The sequence below is a fragment of the Vanacampus margaritifer genome, chromosome 17 (genome assembly GCF_051991255.1).
Source record: "Vanacampus margaritifer isolate UIUO_Vmar chromosome 17, RoL_Vmar_1.0, whole genome shotgun sequence".
Lineage (NCBI taxonomy): Eukaryota > Metazoa > Chordata > Actinopteri > Syngnathiformes > Syngnathidae > Vanacampus > Vanacampus margaritifer.
The window spans coordinates 4,500,606-4,519,971 of record NC_135448.1 but is presented as its reverse complement, the minus strand read 5'-3'; the positions used below and the strand labels follow the sequence as shown (position 1 = coordinate 4,519,971).

Sequence of the window (19,366 nt, the reverse complement as noted above, 5' to 3'; positions counted from 1 at the left end):
GGACCTACACCGAGTTTCATAAAAATCAAAATTGTATCTTTTGAGACGGTTGAATTGAAAAAAAAATTTTTATACAAAAAATATTCCAGTTGTCACCATTGGGGGTAAATAACCAGTTCATAAGATCATCGTGATTTTTTTGGCACTTACTTAATGATTTTTAAGAGTAGATTTTGAATATGAATTCTGGTGGAATGACATGCAGTTTCCAATCACTCAGGTTTTACGGTATGTTTTTCAAGCATCTTATTGTTTGACAAGTGGCAGCCTTTTGCATTCAAGATTTTAAAAGACAGAATAATGTGAGTCTATTCAGGCGCTGTAACTAGATCACAGATGTCACAAGCAAAAAGAAAAACTGACAAATGACCTCTTCCTCATTTTGGAGTGCTTAATTTAATGGTGCTGGTTTCAAAGTGACATTGAAGTGGGAGATAACTGGAGACTACCAATTATACTGTATGTATTGAGAACTCACTTCTAGCCTTGCTGGTACATGCATGCAACATTCAATCAATAGTTAAACTGCCCCTATTAAGTCAACCAGTATAGGCCTACTGTATAATACAAACTGAACTACTATTAATGCTTGTTAAAATTCTGTCAGTTGACCAAGCTCAAAGGCAATCATTTTATTGAATATTAGAATCAGTTAGGGTAAGGCCAAAATCTGTCAGGCCATTTGGATCTCTATGAATATAGCTTAGTATTTGCCAGTAAGGGGAGAAAAGGGAATTAAGAATGACAGAGCAGTCCTAACCTTGGTAAAATATAGAAGAAATCAAAGCACTCAGGGGAAAGAGCACGTCTGTTGTGTCATCTAGTTGTGAGTGTGAGCTTTCCTCCCAGTGTAGTGTTTTATGGTGACCAGCTGCAACTGTAATGAAAACTGCTGTCAGCTTTCACTCTGATTTGAGCATCCTTTGATTGTTGCTTTTCGACTGCAAATACTGTGTGAATGAAACACAATACTGTCTCGTCTTTCCAGCCACTCTCTGCCCTCAGGCTGCAGCTGTAAACCAATGCGGTTTTGTTTGTGTTTGGCATGATCACACACTTAGAGGAACAGCAAATAGGCTTTACCACTTGCGGATGCTGCTAAGGATCGTTTTGTAGTATACTATAATGCACTATGAAGGCAGCTTCAGGGAAAACTGGGTTAGCTAAAGAATCCTAACCTTAATCTTCTTTATTGGCCAAGTACTGTGTTAAAACAGTTCACACAGGACATTTGGCCAGTGTGAGGTGAAGCTGTGGCGAATGATGTTTCCTGAAGTCCACAATCAACTCTACAGTTGAGCGTGTTCAGCTCCAGGTTGTTCCGGCTGCACCAGGAAACACTGTAAAACCTTTTTAAACAGTTTATCTACGGTACAATGGCTTAGTTAATATAGCTACATATCTGACAGAATGACTCATTCCAAAAAAGTAACCATACAGTAGTAAAAAAAAAAAAAAAAACTCAGTTATAATAAAACTCAGTTATAATAACATTTTTGAGCATTTTAAGTAGGCTTACTGATAATATAATGTAGCGAAAAATAAGCTTTCCAATAATTATTTTTACGTTGTAGTGATGACCAGAGTTGGGTAACAGAGGTGCCAAATCCAGGTCCAGAAAGTAAAAATCCTGCCACAGTTTTGCTTTAGCCGGGTGCCAGTTAGCTAGCTCCCTAGCTAGCTTCCATGGTGCTGGTTTACCTGCTAGGGAGCTAGCTAGCTAGCTAGCACCCATGGTGCTCGTTTACCTGCTAGTGAGCAAGCTAGCTAGCTAACACTAGGGACTAAAGCCAAACTGTGGCAGGGTTTTTACTTTCTGGACCTGATTTGCCACCTCTGGTGCGTAGTAACGAGTTACATCTACTCCGTTACATTTACGCCGTTACATTTAATTGAGAAACTTTTTTGAAAAAAAAAATACTTCTAAGAGTAGTTTTACCACACAATACTTTTTACTTTTACTTGAGTAGATGTGTAAAGAAGAAAGGCTAGTCTTACTCCGTTACATTGGGCTACACTAGAGTCATTACCCGCCACACCATTCATACATTAGATCTACCGTATTTTCAGTACTCTGCTTGACTGTCTGTATGGGAGCATTTCTGCGGACACATTGCTTATATACAGCAAATGCGGCCCTGGTTGAAGACTGGCAGGCATGATGAGAACCCAAAAGAGTCAACTGAAAGATGACGTCTTGGTGCTTTCGCTTTAAGAAACTGCCACCTATGGTCGTTAGACTGGGAGGCAACGCAGAGTGAGTTACGCCCCAATTTGTGTGTGAATGGATTGTGCATGCTTAGGCTAAACGTGTCAGCTTGCACTGTTGTTTGAGCTCAAAAAGTTTTTTTATTTTTTATTTTATGATTTGAAGATGCCAGCATTTGCGCATAATTTAATTGTTTTGTCTGTCTGATGACAATGGGACGCACAAACATATTTACCTTACTAGCTAAAAATGCACGAAGCTCCTCTCGCTGTTCAACATTGAACAAGGAAACGGTGAGTAATTCTGCGAAAACAGAATTAACTGCAGCGTCCATTCATCCATGTTAGGTTTGTTTATTTGCCCTGGCATTTGCACTGGCCTTCTGGTTTCGTCACAGCTGAGCTGCATATCACACCCCCAAACACAATGTCATTCTGCGATTGGTTCTGATTGGTGGAAATTAATGGGCTCGGTACAAAATGTATTCTCGGGAGCTTACAAATACCGCGAGAATTCATCTTGTAGAGCAAGGTTATAATAACCCTGCCACAGTTTGGCTTTAGCTGTAGGTGCTAGCTAGTTCCCCGGGTGCTTGGATAGCTGCTAGGGATTTGCCACCTCTGAGCTACTCTTACTTGAGTACAATTTTTGGCTACTCTACCCACCTCTGGTGATGACACAGAAATAGGAGCAACTGGTGGTTTGCTATCTTGCTTAAAGTTGCATTGTGGAGTTTAAAATGGTAATGTTAAAGATTTTTCTACACTCTAAAAACAGTTGGGTCAAAAGTAACCCAGTTATGGATAAAAAATGGACCAATCCACTTATGGGTCAATTTGACCCAACTTCCTGGGTTGTTTTATACAAAATGACCCAATTTCTTGACCCAAGTAAAGGATCTGACCAATATTTGTGAGTTGCTTTACACTAAAAGACTCATTTCTTGACTCAAAGTTGGGTCAAATTGACCAAAAATGTATCCATTTTTGACCCAACATTGAGAGCAAAGCCCTGACTTATTAACTGTGACTGCATCTATCAGCTTGTATCATCCCTTCAGTGTTACCGAACACTCAACAGTTTCTTGGGGGTGGGGAGGGGTGAAGTGGTTCAGGGCAGTGGTGGAGTGGTCCCTGGAGAAGTGGGTATACTCTAAATTTTACTTACATTTTTCCCCCTGCCTCTAGAAAAACGCCCTGTTTTAGAAAAGGTGACGTGAGGGAAAAGCTATAATTTGTAATTATGCATAATAAATGATAAATAAAATGATTATGAATGAATGAAGAGCAGTTTGTGATGTAAAATGTATTTATTGTGAGGTAAACATGAATAATATGTTATCTACTATAAAATTAAACTACATCATATAAGTTAGTTGGGGCTATATTACTTTTTTTTTTTTCTTGAGAGAGAGCTTAGTATTGTTCATTCGGTAATCTTACCGATTCGATATGTCATCATCATTGCTCTCTTTTTGTTTCTTCTTTTTTTGTAGGTGCGTGAGTATGTATGTGCATGTGCGTGTGTGTGTGTGTGCATATGTGCGTGCGTGTGAGTGTGTACTCATTATTTCACCTAAAACCTATTAGAAATCCCATACCGTTCACCTAAACTGAATACTTCAAAATCCAGCTAGAGTCGTGAGGTTGTCAGGAGACCCAAGGAAGGATCAAAGAAAAGAAAGTGAAATCCAGCACCGACCAGACATCACCTACTACCCACCATGTTACCAACCAGAATCTTTCACCAACCCCAGAAACATCTTAATTCCAACAAATTAGGGAGACCTCAAAAAACCAAATGAAAGATTGAGGAAAGGAAGGAAGGATAGATGAAGCAGAGTGAGATCCACAGACATCAGCCTACACCGATTCGACGACCAGAGGAAGAAGCAGATTGTGTTTGAATTTCAAAAGATGCTGGTGTGGTGGATCTGGCATGCATAAAAACCTCCACTGGTGGATCTGGCATGCATGAAAACCTCCACCAAAGAGGGGAGCCGTCGACCCCGGCCTGGCCCCCCAGGCCACGGCAGCGCCAAGGCACAACCTCCAGGCCCCGCAGGGGGCACCGGCCGGGAGAGCAAACCCAGGAGCCAGGAGCCCCCACCCCCACCCCCCCCACCCCAACACGGCCCGCGCCCCAACGCAGCAGAACGGGGCACGGCCCACAGCCCCAGCTCCCCTCACGACACCCCACCCTCCACCCCCACCCGCCACCCACCACAACCCAGCCCCAGCCGCCCCCAGGCCCCCAAACCCCCATATATACAAAAATACATATATACATTTTATCAGTATACGAAAGTAACATATATATTTTTAAAAGGTTTTTTTGTTTCTTTATCATATTTTTAACTTGTAGATAATGTAAAAAAAAATCTGTTTTTTAGTTTGTATTTTTGGAGCAAGAATGTATACGATATAAACATGTTATCTGAGAAAAGATGGTGGAGATGTGTAATTCGTTTCTGCTCCCACACACCTAAATAAAACGATTGGTTGTTAAGTTGAAATTCAGGGTTATGCCATATGGGAGAAAGCCCGCAGGGCTCCAACTGGGCTTTTGTAATTTCTAGTGCCTTCCACCAGGCGGTCAGGGTGGCGGAAATCATTGGGTTTTTAAAACAATCGTGTCGCTTAATCGATGTTTTAATAAAGACTAAATCTAAAAGTCTGAGGTTATTACAATCCTTCTGTTCTAGTTCCAGCCAACAATTAGTATATCTGTTGGGTTGAATGATATATTGTAGCTGGTTTGCTATATAGTAGTGCATAAAATTTGGTACCTCTAGACCTCCTTTGGATTTACTTTTCTGAAGAGTAGATAGACTAATCTTTGCTTCTTTTTTTTACCCCCAGTAAAATTTTGTAACGGCCAAGTCCAATGACTGGAACCAGTTAGACATAGGTTTAAATGGAATCATTGAGAATTTTTTATTTTTTTTATTTTGGGTAAAACTTTCATTTTAATGGTGGCTATTATTAGAGAAATGGGAAGATTATTCCGGCGCTCCAAGTTACAATAAGTGCTATCCAGAAGTGGAGTAAGGTTTAAATTAATTAAACCAGTTATTTTGGTGAGATTTGTATGCCTAAGTAATTTAAATTACCTATAGGAAATGAGTAGTGTGGGTCCTGGCTTGCAGGGTTCCATGAATTTTCTGTAATAGGTAGTAGTGTTGATTTTGTCCAGTTAATAGAATAATCTGATAAATGTGAGAATTTATTTATTAAGTTAAATACATCCCCTAACGAAATAGCATTTTTTTCTAAATAAAGTAAAATATCATCGGCATATAGATTAATTTTGTGTTCTGTTACCCCAGAGTGAATTCCTTGAATCCTTCTTTCCTGGTGTATAGCTAATGCAAGCGGCTCAATAAATATTGCAAATAATAAAGGGGACAGTGGACATCCCTGTCTTGTGCCTCTCTGTAGAGTAAAACTCTGAGATATAATCCCATTAGTAGTAACTGTAGCTTTAGGAGAATCATATAATACTGACACCCAGTGAATAAATGACTTCCCAACGCCAAATTTATTTAAAACAGCAAAGAGGAAGGACCAGTTAACTTTGTTGAAAGCTTTTTCTGCATCCAATGATATATTAACTGCCTTTTTATCATGCCGCTGTGAGATGCTAATAAGGTTAAAGAGCCTCCTAATATTATTAGTAGAGTGGGCGACCTTTAATAAAGCCTGTTTGGTCTCTATGAATGATTGTCAAGATTACCGTTTCTAGTCTAGATGCGAAAGCCTCTATGTTTTCATTTTAATATCAGTTTTAATTAATGAAAATCGAACGGTAACTTGATGGAAGGGTGGGGTCTTTTTCTGGCTTTAATAAAAGTTTAATTGCTGCTGTATTCATGTGTGGACGTATGTAACCATTAGTTTTAATTTCTGTTACTACTCTTAAGAATAATGGAGCAAGCATTAACCAAAAGTGCTTAAAAAATATAGCCGGATAACTGTCCGGGCCAGGTGCTAGCCATTAGGCATACTATCTAGAGCACTGTACAGCTCGTCCATAGTAAGTGGCACATCTAACATATCTTTATATTCAGGAGGTATATTCAAGCTACGGAGGAATGCCTCAATATGCTCAGGGTAAGGCTTGTTAGTTTCTGAGTATAGGTTGCGATAATCCATCCATCCATCCATCCATCCATTTTCTTGACCGCTTTTCCTCACAAGGGTCGCGGGGGTGCTGGAGCCTATCCCAGCAGGCTTCGGGCAGTAGGCAGGGTACACCCTGAACTGGTTGCCAGCCAATCACAGGGCACACAGAGACAAACAACCATACTCACAATCACACCTATGGACAATTTGGAGTGTTCAATTAACCTGCCATGCATGTCTTTGGAATGTGGGAGGAAACCGGAGTACCCGGTGAAAACCCACGCAAGCACGGGGAGAACATGCAAACTCCACCCAGGAAGGCCGAAGCCCGGACTCGATCTCACGTCCTCAGCACTGGGAGGCGGACGTGCTAACCAGTCATCCACCGTGCTGCCGGTTGCGATAATAGTTATAAAAAAAAATTGATTAATTTCTTCTGTTGATTGTGTCCATTCACCAGTTGTCCCTTTAATAGCCGTTATAAGAGATTTTTCCCGATTGTGTTGAAGTTGGTTTGCAAGAAATTTACCTGATTTGTTATTATATTCAAAGTTGTTGTATCTCAATTGTTGTATTATAAACTCTGTCTTTTTAGATAGCATATCGTCTAATTGTATTTTTGTATTTTGTAAGTCAGTCCATATTTGGTTATTTGGGTTTATTGCGTACTCATCCGTCAGTTGTTTAATTTTATCTTCCAAATCTTTTTCAAATTTTTGATCCTGTTTCTTTTTATAAGATGAATATTATATAATTTTACCTCTAATTACCACTTACCCAGCTTCCCAGAGAAGAGATGGAGATAAGTCTGGAGAGTCATTAATTTCCAAAAAGTCTGCCCAATCTCTTCTTATAATTTTGTCAAACTCTGCGTCATTTAGCATTGAGATGTTAAAACGTCATGTCGGGGGTGGTTTAAAGGTACAATCAACTTGTCGGGTAAGGGAGACTGGTGCATGGTCGCTAATAATAATAGGATGTATTTTTGTACCAATTTTATCAGCAATAGAATTATTTGCAAGAAAAAAATCTATTCTTGAAAAAGACTGGTGCACAGCGGAAAAGAAGGTAAATTCCTTTCGCTGTTCACACTTGTAGTGAAGGCGGCCCTTTCACCCCTGCAGTCAAGTGGCATGAAGGTGCTCCCTTATTTGGACGACTGGTTGATATGCGCAGCGTCCAGGGATCAGGCACTCCGAAACATATATATGCTTCTTCAGCATGTGTCATGACTTGGACTCAAGGTCAACCTGGAGAAGTCCTCTCTCGTTCCCTCTCAGCAGACTCTGTTCATCGGAATGTCGTTAGACACCACCTCCATGACTGTTCGGCCATCCCCACAAAGGGTAGACGATGTGCTACGCCTCATCTCTCTCTTCCATGCCAATGGGATGCTACCTTATGTTCTTTTTTTGCGTCTGCTGGGTATCTTAACGTCTCTGACGGCAATTGTGCCACTAGGCCTGCTGTCGCTGCGACCATTGCAACAGTGGCTCCGTTTCCGGCTCAACCTGCTGCTGACCGTCGAAAGCATCTCCGAGTGTCCAGTCGGTTCATGGGTGCCCTCGCACCTTGGGGTCGCCGGTCTGTTCTATCAGCGGGAGTCCTGCTGGGTGTGGTGCCTACACATCACAAAGTTGTCCCCACCGATGCCAGCCTGAGCGGATGGGGTGCAGTTTGGCAACCCAGGACTGCTCAAGCCGGTGGGGTGCAGGAGACAGGTCGCTGCACATTAATGTGCTGGAGCTGCAGGCGGTGCATCTGGGCCTCATTCATTTTCTGCCCTTCGTGGCAGGGCGCCATGTCCTGGTACGATCAGATAACAACACCTCCTCTGTGTATCACATCAATCATCAGAGCGGGATGAGGTCCGCCCAGTTGCTACGGACCTCATGGAGGCTTCTCAGATGGGCCGCCCCCCGTCTTGCCAGCCTACAGGCCATGTTTGGGCTAGGATGCTCTGACACACTCAGTGTTCATCTTCTGTTAAGCATACGATCCTTAATGCCAGGGTTCCGTCCACTCGTTCGCTGTATGCTAACAGGTGGGAGTTGTTTGCGGAGTGGTGTGCAAGCTACGGGATGGATCCAGTGTCGTGCCCTATTCCCACTGTTTTAGAATTCCTCCAATCTGTTTTCGATAAGGGGCAGTCCCCTTCTCTGATCAAGGGCTACGTGGCGGCCATTTCAGCCCGCCATATTGCAGTGGATGGCAAGTCTGTGGGTTGCTATAGCCTAGTGCCCTTCGTTCTAGGAACGCCTCAAGTCCCCGCCCGGGACCTTTGATTGGTGCTCGATGCACTTTGCATGTCCTCTTCTGAGCCGTTGACCGAAGGGGAACTTTGCTGGCTGCCTCGTAAGACGGCGTTTCTACTTGCGATAGTATCTGCTAAGCAGGTGGGGGAACTCCATGCTCTTTCTGTGCTTTCATTGGCACCCTAACGGGGCAGGGGTCATATTGTGGCCAAATGCTGCTTTTGTTCCCAAAGTTTTGTCTGGCTCTCAAGCCATATGCCGTATACCCGCGTATACACTGGACTACACCACTGGTTCAGGGTGATGTCATGCTCGTACCCACGGACATGTAGTATTGTTAGCTAGCGTATACAAGAAGAGGCTGGCTTCAAGCAAATTCCAAACTCCAGCTCAGACTTCAATAAAACTGAAAAAACGAAGAGTTTATTCGAGCACATGTACACACCTGCACAATGCACAAGCTTGACACAGAGGCTGCAGATACGCTTTAGTTACGCAAGTGAAAAAGTAACAAATTCCACAATCCAGTTTAAGGACTAGGGTTGACCATGTCAACAATTAATTTAATCGTCAACATCGTGTTTATAAATGAATTACTTATATATGCTTTGTCTTCATCTAAAAACTGCTACGTCTCATTTGCAATGTAAACAGAAGCACTGTGGTTATTGTACGGGTGTATTGTAGTGTCATGGCTAACCGGTGTTGGCAACAAAATCCGAAAGTTAGGGCATATTTCACCAAAACATACTTAATGTAATACAAACCTGCTTAATTTATGTCTCGTATATACTAGGGTTGTCAGGTGATTAAAGTTTTTTATCGTATTTAATTTTAATCACATGACTTCAATAGTTAACTCACGATTAATCACAAATTGTATATCTGTTCTAAATGTACAATAAAATGTACAATAAAATATTTTTCTAAGTTTTTCATACTCTTGTTAACGTAAAAGTGGAAAAAATGTTGAACTAATAGAAACATGGCTACATCTTTTAGTCATTGATACATTAATTTCACAATAATTCATAAAATTTAGTTAAGATTAAAAAGATGTACTGTAAAGAAAAGTGTGATGTAGATTTGTGTTGAGGTCATTTTTCTGCCACTAGATGGCATAATTGCATTTGTAAGACATTGGTGACAGCTCAGTGCATTTTTCTTTTCATATTAAGAGCTATCTAATCTTTAACATAAAGTAACTTGAGAAATTCTGCACATTTTTAAAATTGAAAAATACAACTTGATCCCAGTCACAAATATATGCATTATTCTTATTCTATAATTTTGCTGCATTGCGACTGGATTCCCCCAGTACAGGCTTTCCATGTAAGGGGGAGGTCATTAATCGTGCGTTTAAAAAATTAGTGGTGTTAAAGTAACTTTAAATTAACTCGAAATTCACGCACTAACCCCTAGTATATAAACATTTATTGTCATGTTTTATAGGGTACATTGAGGAGGCTTGCATCATTCCCTGTCCATCTGACTGCAAGCTCAGCGAGTGGTCCAACTGGTCACGATGCAGTAAGTCATGCGGCAGTGGCGTCAAAGTTCGATCAAAATGGCTTCGAGAAAAACCATACAACGGTGGGAGGCCTTGCCCCAAACTTGACCACGTCAACCAGGTGGTTTATCCCAACGTACAGAAGATTATAGTTAGTTTCGTAAGGTTGAGTTATGAAAAGTTAGCTTTTACAAATATGGTATACAGTACAACATACTGTATGGTTAAACGCTCTAGCCAATAATTTCAATTTTCTCTTCTCTCTTCTTTGTTCAATGCATATCAAACACAGGCGCAAGTAAGTACTTCAGTGTTTTTCTTCATCAATGTTTACTTTTTTTCCTGCATATTGTACTGTAGTACTATATATATGTTTTTGGTATTTGCTTAAAATAGGTATATGAAGTGGTGCCATGTCTCAGTGACTGCGGTCAGTATGTTTGGGTGGTAGAGCCATGGAGTGTATGGAAAGTTAGCAATGTAGACCTGAAGAACAACTGTGGTGAAGGAGTTCAGACCAGAAAAGTCAGGTAAAGATTTTCATAAACATCATCAGATTGGTTGAGATGATTAGATCCAATCCAAATTTAATGTGGCTTTCTTGTTGTAATTTTGATGCATTGTATCAAATTAAATTCATCATATTGTATAATTATGAAAGAAAATCCCCCAAATTGAAAATGTCTGAGAACAGCTGCTTTTAGCGCATTTAATGACAAATGGATTATAATTTCACTGAAATGATTAATTGCATGTTAGCTTTCAGCATCAGATGACACTTTTCAAAATAAATACGCCATTAGCCATGAATTTGAACAAATCAAGTTAGCTCAGTGCTTAGAGCAATTGTGTCCCACCCCGGAGAACCTGGATAAAAACCTTGCTTGGGCCACATTTTAGTACATTTGATGGTTTGATACCAACTATCATATCAGGAAATTGATTATAATTTCACTGAAATGATTTAAGCACATGTATTTGAATCTTAGCATTAAACTTTTCAGTATGCCCACGTAATTTGTGCAGAAATTGCACTTTGTCTAGTTATGAAAGAAAATCCCCCAAATTGAAAATGTCTGAGAGCAGCTTCTTTTAACGCATTTGTATATTGGCGTCATAATCAAACACAAGGGATACATTCTAGCAATTCCGGCAAACAGTTTCACTAGTCGCTTAAAATGATGATAATGTTTTGGACAGCAGATGTATGCTGAACACGATAGACGGCCCCTTGGAGCAGGTGGAGGACTATCTGTGTGACCCGGAGGAGATGCCTCTGGGAGCTCGGAACAGCCAGCTGCCCTGTCCAGAAGACTGTGTGCTATCAGACTGGGGAGCCTGGAGTCCATGTCCATTGGTGAGAATGTGTATACTTAATGGCACTATTAGCTACTTTTTGTGGTACTGCAAGTGCTTACAAAAGACAATGATATTTTTAAGCTGCTGTAATTAACAATTTGGACAAAATATCTTTACAATAGACTTTTATTTGACAATTTATGAAATATTCTAATTAGTAGATATTATTATTCACACAAATATATGAGCAATTTACATGTGTGTCTGCCTTTATTATGACTTATCATTGCTAAATATAAAATTCTGCTTGTGAATTGTTGAATGTGCATTTCAAATATACCTTGCACATTTGTGTAATTACAACAATTATAATTATAATTATAATGTACGCATTATAATATAACTCCCTATACTAAATAACTACTTCTGTACACAGAAGTCAGTGTCCTCAGCGCTTGCGCTGAAGAGCATGATAGGCATTTCTGGTTTTCCGTACTTCAGAGAAAAAAAAAAAAAATGCAAATATAATTTTTTGGCTCTTGAACATCACTACCATGGATAACACATTGTAACTTGTAATGGTGGTTATACTAACCTTGTAGCCTAGCCAGAGCTCATGAGAGTTGGTTGCTGGGCAAGACATTATACGGTAGGCTTATTCCCAGTAGTGTTAATTTAGTCAACAAAAATTAAACAAAAATAATTTCGTCAACGCACATTTTTCATCGGATTAAAACTAGACTAGACTAAAACCCTCATTAATAAACAATAACTTGGACTAAATCAGTATCCATTTTCGTCGGCTAATGAAGACGAGACGAAAATGTACTTCACTTAATAAAAACTAGACTTAGATCTATGGACATTTTAGTTCATGAACAAAAACGATATGAAAATTATATGATTTTGTAAAATCTTGTCTCTGCTAATCTGTCACTGTGACACTGTCATGTGAGACAGTGACACACACCCTTTCAAATCTGCAACATGCACAAACATGGGATAGACAGGTGGATTCACGGTGAAAGGTTAAAAAAGTAAAAGGTAAAAAAAGGGAACATTAATCCAACGGCTATAACATTCCAACAATAATGTTAATCCGACCGCTAACTAATACTGGCTAATTTACTAGCTCATAGCATTAAGCCATAGTAGCAACTTGTTGATATACTGTAATTGTATGTGAAGCTGTTTTTCATCAAAAAGATGAGAGAACATTTTATGTGAAATAGTTTTAGATCCGAAATGTTCAACATATTCTGCTGACAAAAAAAAAAGTTCACCAGTCAAATGATTGTCTTGACTAGACTAGACTAAACTAGACTAGATTAGACTAGACAAAAATGTTGATTATAATTATGTTTTCTTGGACTAAAATAAAGATTAAAATGCTGATTTATAGTTGACTAAAAATAGACTGAATAAAAACGGGTGAGGTTGACTAACTATGATAAAAACTAACAAGAGTGATTGAAACTGGACTAAAACTGAGACTAAATTTAAAAATGGGGGATTACATTAACATTAATTCACAGTTATCAAAGCCTGACTGCAGTATCAACTTGCCACCAGTAGAGGGTGGCAATAGACTGAAACATTCGCTGGGAGTTTGAATACAGTTTACAATGGGATGTGGACTGAATGTCTGGATACTGTGAAAGATGGACAAGAATATGGTGCAGAGATCCTGTGCTGACTTGTTTTTGTTGCCGACTTATCCAAGTTATATTGTTTTTTTCCCAGACATACAGGGTAGTGATGGGCATAGCAGTTGTTTTAAGTGAACTGAATCATTAGAATCAGTTTATTAAAAAGAACCGTTCAAAAGATTCGTTCAAGCAACTTGTTCACTCACGGTACGTTCGTGAACCGGAAATGGCATCCCATTCACTCACTCACTAATTTACTCACTGATGGGAAGCTTCCGCTCTGACTCATTTATGAACACCAATAGCGTGGCTGTGTGTTCAGTAAAATTTCTTTGTTTCTTTAGCCATGTAACAGAAACATTACACGAGAGAGGAGGGCTTACCCAATCAGGCAGCCTGGCGAGGAGAAGGAGTGTCTTCTAACCACTGAAACAGAGCCTTGCAAACTCAACAGCAATTGCTTCCACCATTCCTACAACATCACTGGTGAGATTGAAAGCGCTTTGTTAATTCTTCTGTTTAAACAGCTGGGCCTGAATATGCCTGAACATAAGAAAATCTTGTTTCTCTTTTTGATGTCTGGTCTGTGCAGATTGGAGTACTTGTCAACTGAGTGATAGAGCAGTCTGTGGAAATGGTATCAAAACTCGCATGCTGGACTGTGTGAGGAGTGACGGCAAATCTGTGGACTTGAGGTTCTGTAAAGAGGTGGGTTTAAGTTGTTTTGTTTTCCTCTTCCACTCTCGATAAAGACAAACATCATTCAAATGATTGTCTTTCAGTTTGGCCTAGAGAGGAAGTGGCAAATGAATGCTTCCTGTGTTGTGGAGTGCCCCGTCAACTGCCAGCTGTCCGAGTGGTCGGCATGGTCCGACTGTACACATAAATGTGGACTCCAAGGTATCTGTAGTTCAATTTCTAGCACTTTTTAAATGTTGAAGACGAGGTTGCAGATTATAGACAAAAATGTACTCAGCATTACTAAGAAGTCCTTGAGCAAGGCACTTGACCCCCAACTTAAAGCAGTTTCTTTGACATTGTCAGTCAGAAATGAGAACAAAACAATGCCATATTTTTTCCTTGCGTCGTTAATGCTATCTTACAATCTGGGACTACCGTCTCCATTATAATTTTACCATTTCATATCTGCAAACACTTCAGCTGTATTTACAGTAGTCTTTACTGAATGTCAAATTAATTCATTAATCTTGATAGAACATATTATTTCATGATGTACTTTTTATTAAAACAAAAATAAAGAATTACATAAATACAAGTAATACATACAATAATACACTAAATCAGGGGTGGCCAAGTTCGGTCCTCGAGAGCCACTATCCAGCCTGTTTTCCATGTCTTCCTCCTTCAGCGCAGCTGATTCAAATGATCAGCTCATCAGCAAGCTTTGCAGAAGCCTGACAACGATCCTGATCATGAATCAGGTGTGTTAGTGGAGAGCAACATGGAAAACAGGCTGGATAGTGGCTCTCGAGGACCGAACTTGACCACCCCTGCACTAAATTAAAAAACACAGCTTAATTTGGGATATCTTATTAATCTGCTTAATATATTGCAACAGGTTCACGTTCATCATATTAACATGAACCCATTACCAAATAACTTACTTATCATGAATAGTTATTGACTGATAGTTAAAATTGAAAACTATGTTTGCACTAGGCTAAATAACAGCAACACATTTCCACTGGCCATTTTTAAGAAGTCAACCATAATTCGGGTTGAAAGCCATCAATTTCTGTGTAAAATGTCTGAATTGATGGTCAGCAAGTATAAATTATATTAATGAATTAATTAATTTATGTATGTATTTATTTTGAAAAGATTTAGTTTCGTGTAGACATTACCAATATTGAGTTTTCAAACAGCTGTATACTTGACTGTGAGAGAGCCATCACTGCCATCAATTAGACTCTCTTATAATAATGGTTCTAATCAGAAGTGCTTCATGATGTGAATTCTCACATCACATAACCAAATAAAGGGAGCTCATGTATCCTCGCAGATGGTTGCCGAGGATTCGGTCACTGATCGATGGTCAATTATGAGTGCTATGAGGCTCAGGAAGCACTTTGCACTCCACCAGACTGTGAGAAGAGCAGCACCCTGAAGCAACTAAAGTCGACTGAAGATATGGCACTATAGCAGGCTTTTAAGCAGTTTTGCTAACCTTAACTCATTCACCCCCAGCCATTTTCACTAAAGCAACCCCCTTTGCTCACGGCTGTTTTACTGGATTTTGCAAGAATATTGTGTTAAATTGCTATAAAACATGGAACCTACCAAAAGGAAGATTATAGTCTCTTCTTTCATCAGGGAAAAAAAGTATATTTGTATCCGTTTCCGTTTTGCAGCAATAAGCAATATAGCTAAGTTTCATCGTTATTCACAAACCTGTTGAAAGCACTGGCAAAAAGAGCTTGTTGCATCATGGCCCTGGCTGATCTCTTATACTCTGCTGCCACCTTCTGGCCGTTTTTTTTGTGATATCTACCATTACTTTAAGCGACGTATTCAGGTGAGAAACTGTATCAAAGTATAAAAAAGCATACAAAACGTATAAATACGTTTTGGGGAGTGAAGGACAAAGTGTATTGAATGGGTTAATCTGACCACAGAAAAACTAGATTGTCTTCTTTGTGTGGAAGATTATCAGGTATGGGTCAAGGGATGTACCAAATTGTGACAAAAGTAGGTTCCAGCTCAATTCTAGCAACATCTGACAATATCCTGAGGCAAAAAATATTGCCTTTTCTGACCCTCTTTTCCTGTCTTCAGGCAAGCTGTGGAGAAGGCGAACAGTCATCCAGGCTCCCCAGGGTGACGGGAGGCCATGTCCAACCCAGATGCAGCATTGGAAGCCATGTCTTGTGAAGCCCTGCTACCGCTGGAGATACAGTGTGTGGTCTGAATGCAAGTCAGAGGTTAGACAGTCTCCTGCGGCCTGTAGCTTCAACAAGTACACATTTTACATATATAAGACATATCGCAGCAACGTATGAGACATATCGCGTAATCAATTCATCAGGTGTATGATGTGTGAATCCTAACCCTAAGTAAGACGTTTTGTTGAATATTACCATAAAAAATGTATGTTTAAAAATCAATTCGGCCGCATATTGAATCAATTCGAGAATTGTGCACTGTAATATCGCGATATATTGCAGAATCGATTTTTTCTAACACCCCTATCATACACCATAAATATACATTTGCATCTTAAATACTAGTTTAGACCAAAAGTGCAAGTATTATCAGAAAATGTCTCACACTGCACATGTTTGAGGGTATCAACAAAAGAATTTGCAGTGGTGGCCCATAAGTTTTGTGATGATCTCATATTAAGCATATATACTGTACAACTGCATCATGGCTATGATTCATACTAAAACCCTTAAAATGAGCTGATTTATTTGAATACATTAATATGAATGCTTTAAATGACTACAGAAGTATTACAATATATACACTGTACTGATATTCATGCAATATACTAGCTCAATTTAGAATGTTTTGTTTACTTATTGCCGTCCCCAAACTGTGCCACTGATCGTGTGAAAACATAGTTAGCCAGATAAAAAATATAGCTATCATATATCCCCATTGTCCTCAGACCAGCTACTACTCATCTTTAGCACGCAGTTGTTGCCCGTGTATTATTGGACGGGCTAGCTCAAGATAGCAACATGAGGCCAACAAACGTTTTTGTTTTGCGGCATTTTAGTCATAGCTTCAATGAAAAAAGTCTTTTGATTCTAAGTGTTGAGCAGAAGTGGGTCTGTAAGGTGTGTGCGCGACCCGCAATTGTTTTTTTTTTACTACAATCAATAAAAATTAATCTACTTGTACATATTAAATTGTAAATATAGTTTAGCGTTGTTGTAAAACACTATTATGTTTATTATATATACTGTGTTTTTATCTTTGTCGATGGCTGAAGCCACCGGTCTTCTGCTGCGCAACCAGGAACTGGGCGTGTGCAACGGTTGCTCCGTGATCTGTTTCTTCTTCGGTACAATAAAGTTAAAAAAAACAACAGTTTCTTCTTATTACTTTAGGTCTTTCCTGTGCACTGCTGTTGATATAGCGCCTCCATAATGGCGCAACGCTGCAACTGCAGTTAAAATACGTTGCTGCCGAGCTCAATCAACACAGCTTGAGCGCTGCGGTTGTGTTGAGAGATATCAGTTGCTCAGGCTGGAGGTGGCGAACAAATTAGGTGGTGGCGATCGCCTCCGCATTTTCTACATATGAAAAACCCTGGACAGTCAAAGTTTAATGGCCACGTTCCTCTGAGAATATTCGGTTTAAACCTCACAATGGCGTCTCAAAGGATAAACAAAGTTACGTCTGAAATTGTTTATACATGGCCAAATTTGAGTATGCTTAATATTAGCTGTTTGTAGAAAACTATTTTTAAAATAGTCAATTTCATAGCTTTACAACAATCGGTTGCAAGATGGGCTCCAGCTCTCACGTTACCTTAAATAGGATAAGCAGTAGTAAATTAATGTAGTCAGGTCCTGAGATGAATAAACTCAGACCAGGAAAACCTACTCACAAAATTGAAGCAGATTAATATTCACCCATTGGGGTTGTTTTATTTATTTATTTATCCATTGGACATAAATAATTTTAGTTCTACCACCATCTGTTTGACATTTTGTGTTGACTTCCTTCCGGCAAAAGTTAAACATGTACAACAATTATTTATTTATTTTTATCCCAGAGTGCAAGATGTGGTGAAGGCTTGCGGTTCAGGAACATTTCATGCTTCGTGTCGGATGGATCTGATCTACAGGGAAGTCTGGTGGACGATGAGCTGTGTGGAGAACAAGTACCTGTGGTGGACGGAGATGCACAGATAATACGGCAGGAGTCCTGCACAGTACCTTGTCCAGGTAAAAGCACACTAGGTGCAACAGTGAAAGTGTATAGGTGCAATTTGGTGACAAGATCAGTTATTGCCCTGTTTTTAAATGTAACAATTCTAAACACAACACAACACACGCACACACGTGTGTGTGTATATATATATATGTGTGTGTGTGTGTGTGTACAGTGCTGCGCAAAAGTTTGTGAACCTCTTGAGCAATTTGGACTTTCCAATTGTTTCAACCTAATTTTGTTGCTCAATCTGAACCATTACATTTTATAGGAAATAGCAGGTTTAGGTTTATCAATTCAATGCATTGTTCTTTTTTTTTAAATTAATTGTGTAGTCAAAACTAAAAAGAGTGTTTGGTCAATTCATGTAGGCGTAAAAGTAAGTGAACCCTGAGCTGCATCAAGTAGAATCAGGTAGGGCAAATTGGTAGCTAAACTAACCCTACTGAAAAACCACGTCACTTTAGTCTTACCCAGATGAAACCATACATGTCAGTCATGCTGAGAGGAAGATAAATCTCAGGGGACCTCAGGAAGTGGGTAGTTGACAGCACATCTGTCTGGAGAAAGCTATAAAGTAATCTAAAAAAAAATTAGCTTCATCATTCCACTGTGAAGCAGATCATCTGAAACTAAAGAACACTGAAAATTACTACAATCCTGCCTAGAAGTGGACGACCTTCTGAAAATATCAGCAAGAACCACAAGAAAAGTAAGTAAAAAGCCAACTCGAACATCACCTCAAGATTTGCAGACCTATTTTGCTGCATCTGGGACACGTGCATGCTTCAACTATCTGAAGAAAAGTCAATCGACAAGGCGTTCATGGAAGGCTTGCTAGGTAGAAGCCTCTGCTCATAAAAAAAGAGCAAAGCCGCCCATCTCAACTTTGCCAGCGAGTACCTGGACAACACTGAAGCTTATTGGAAGTCTCTTCTGTGGACAGATGCGTCCAAATTTAACTGTTTGGTCACAACTAAAACAGTCATGTTTGGGGAAAAGTCAACACTGCATACCACCAAAATAACCTTCACCCTAGAGTGAAGCATGGAGGTGAGAATGTAATTAATTTTTTTTCATTCTCAGGACCTGGACAACTCCACATAATCCAGGGAATCATGAATTCAGAGGAATATTGTGAAATCCTGGAACATAACCTGAAGCCGTTCTTTGTGAAGTTACAGCCTTGTAGACGATGGATCATGCAACATGACAATAATCCAAAGCATTCCAGCAATACAACCAAAGAATGTCTGAAGAACAACAAGATTCATGTTCTAGATCTGCCCAGTCAAAATCCTGACATAAATTCTTTCAAAATACTGTGGTGGGACCTGAAACGGGAAGTGTATGCTAGACGCCCATCCAACCTCTCTCAACTGGCTGCATTTTGCAAGGAAGAGTGACAAAAATTC

At 39.7% G+C, this 19,366-nt stretch overlaps 1 protein-coding gene across 1 annotated transcript in view; it reads left to right on the top strand.

The window, feature by feature from the left end:
* thsd7aa (thrombospondin, type I, domain containing 7Aa) overlaps nucleotides 1–19,366 on the top strand; it is a 148,578-nt gene that overhangs the window by 113,104 nt on the left and 16,108 nt on the right. Inside the window, exons 14-22 of the mRNA XM_077548205.1 lie at nucleotides 10,041–10,219; nucleotides 10,391–10,396; nucleotides 10,495–10,628; nucleotides 11,302–11,455; nucleotides 13,391–13,532; nucleotides 13,639–13,754; nucleotides 13,829–13,946; nucleotides 15,843–15,988; nucleotides 17,794–17,965. Of these exons, the coding sequence (XP_077404331.1) occupies nucleotides 10,041–10,219; nucleotides 10,391–10,396; nucleotides 10,495–10,628; nucleotides 11,302–11,455; nucleotides 13,391–13,532; nucleotides 13,639–13,754; nucleotides 13,829–13,946; nucleotides 15,843–15,988; nucleotides 17,794–17,965 (1,167 nt within the window). The remainder of the gene's footprint in view (nucleotides 1–10,040; nucleotides 10,220–10,390; nucleotides 10,397–10,494; nucleotides 10,629–11,301; nucleotides 11,456–13,390; nucleotides 13,533–13,638; nucleotides 13,755–13,828; nucleotides 13,947–15,842; nucleotides 15,989–17,793; nucleotides 17,966–19,366) is intronic.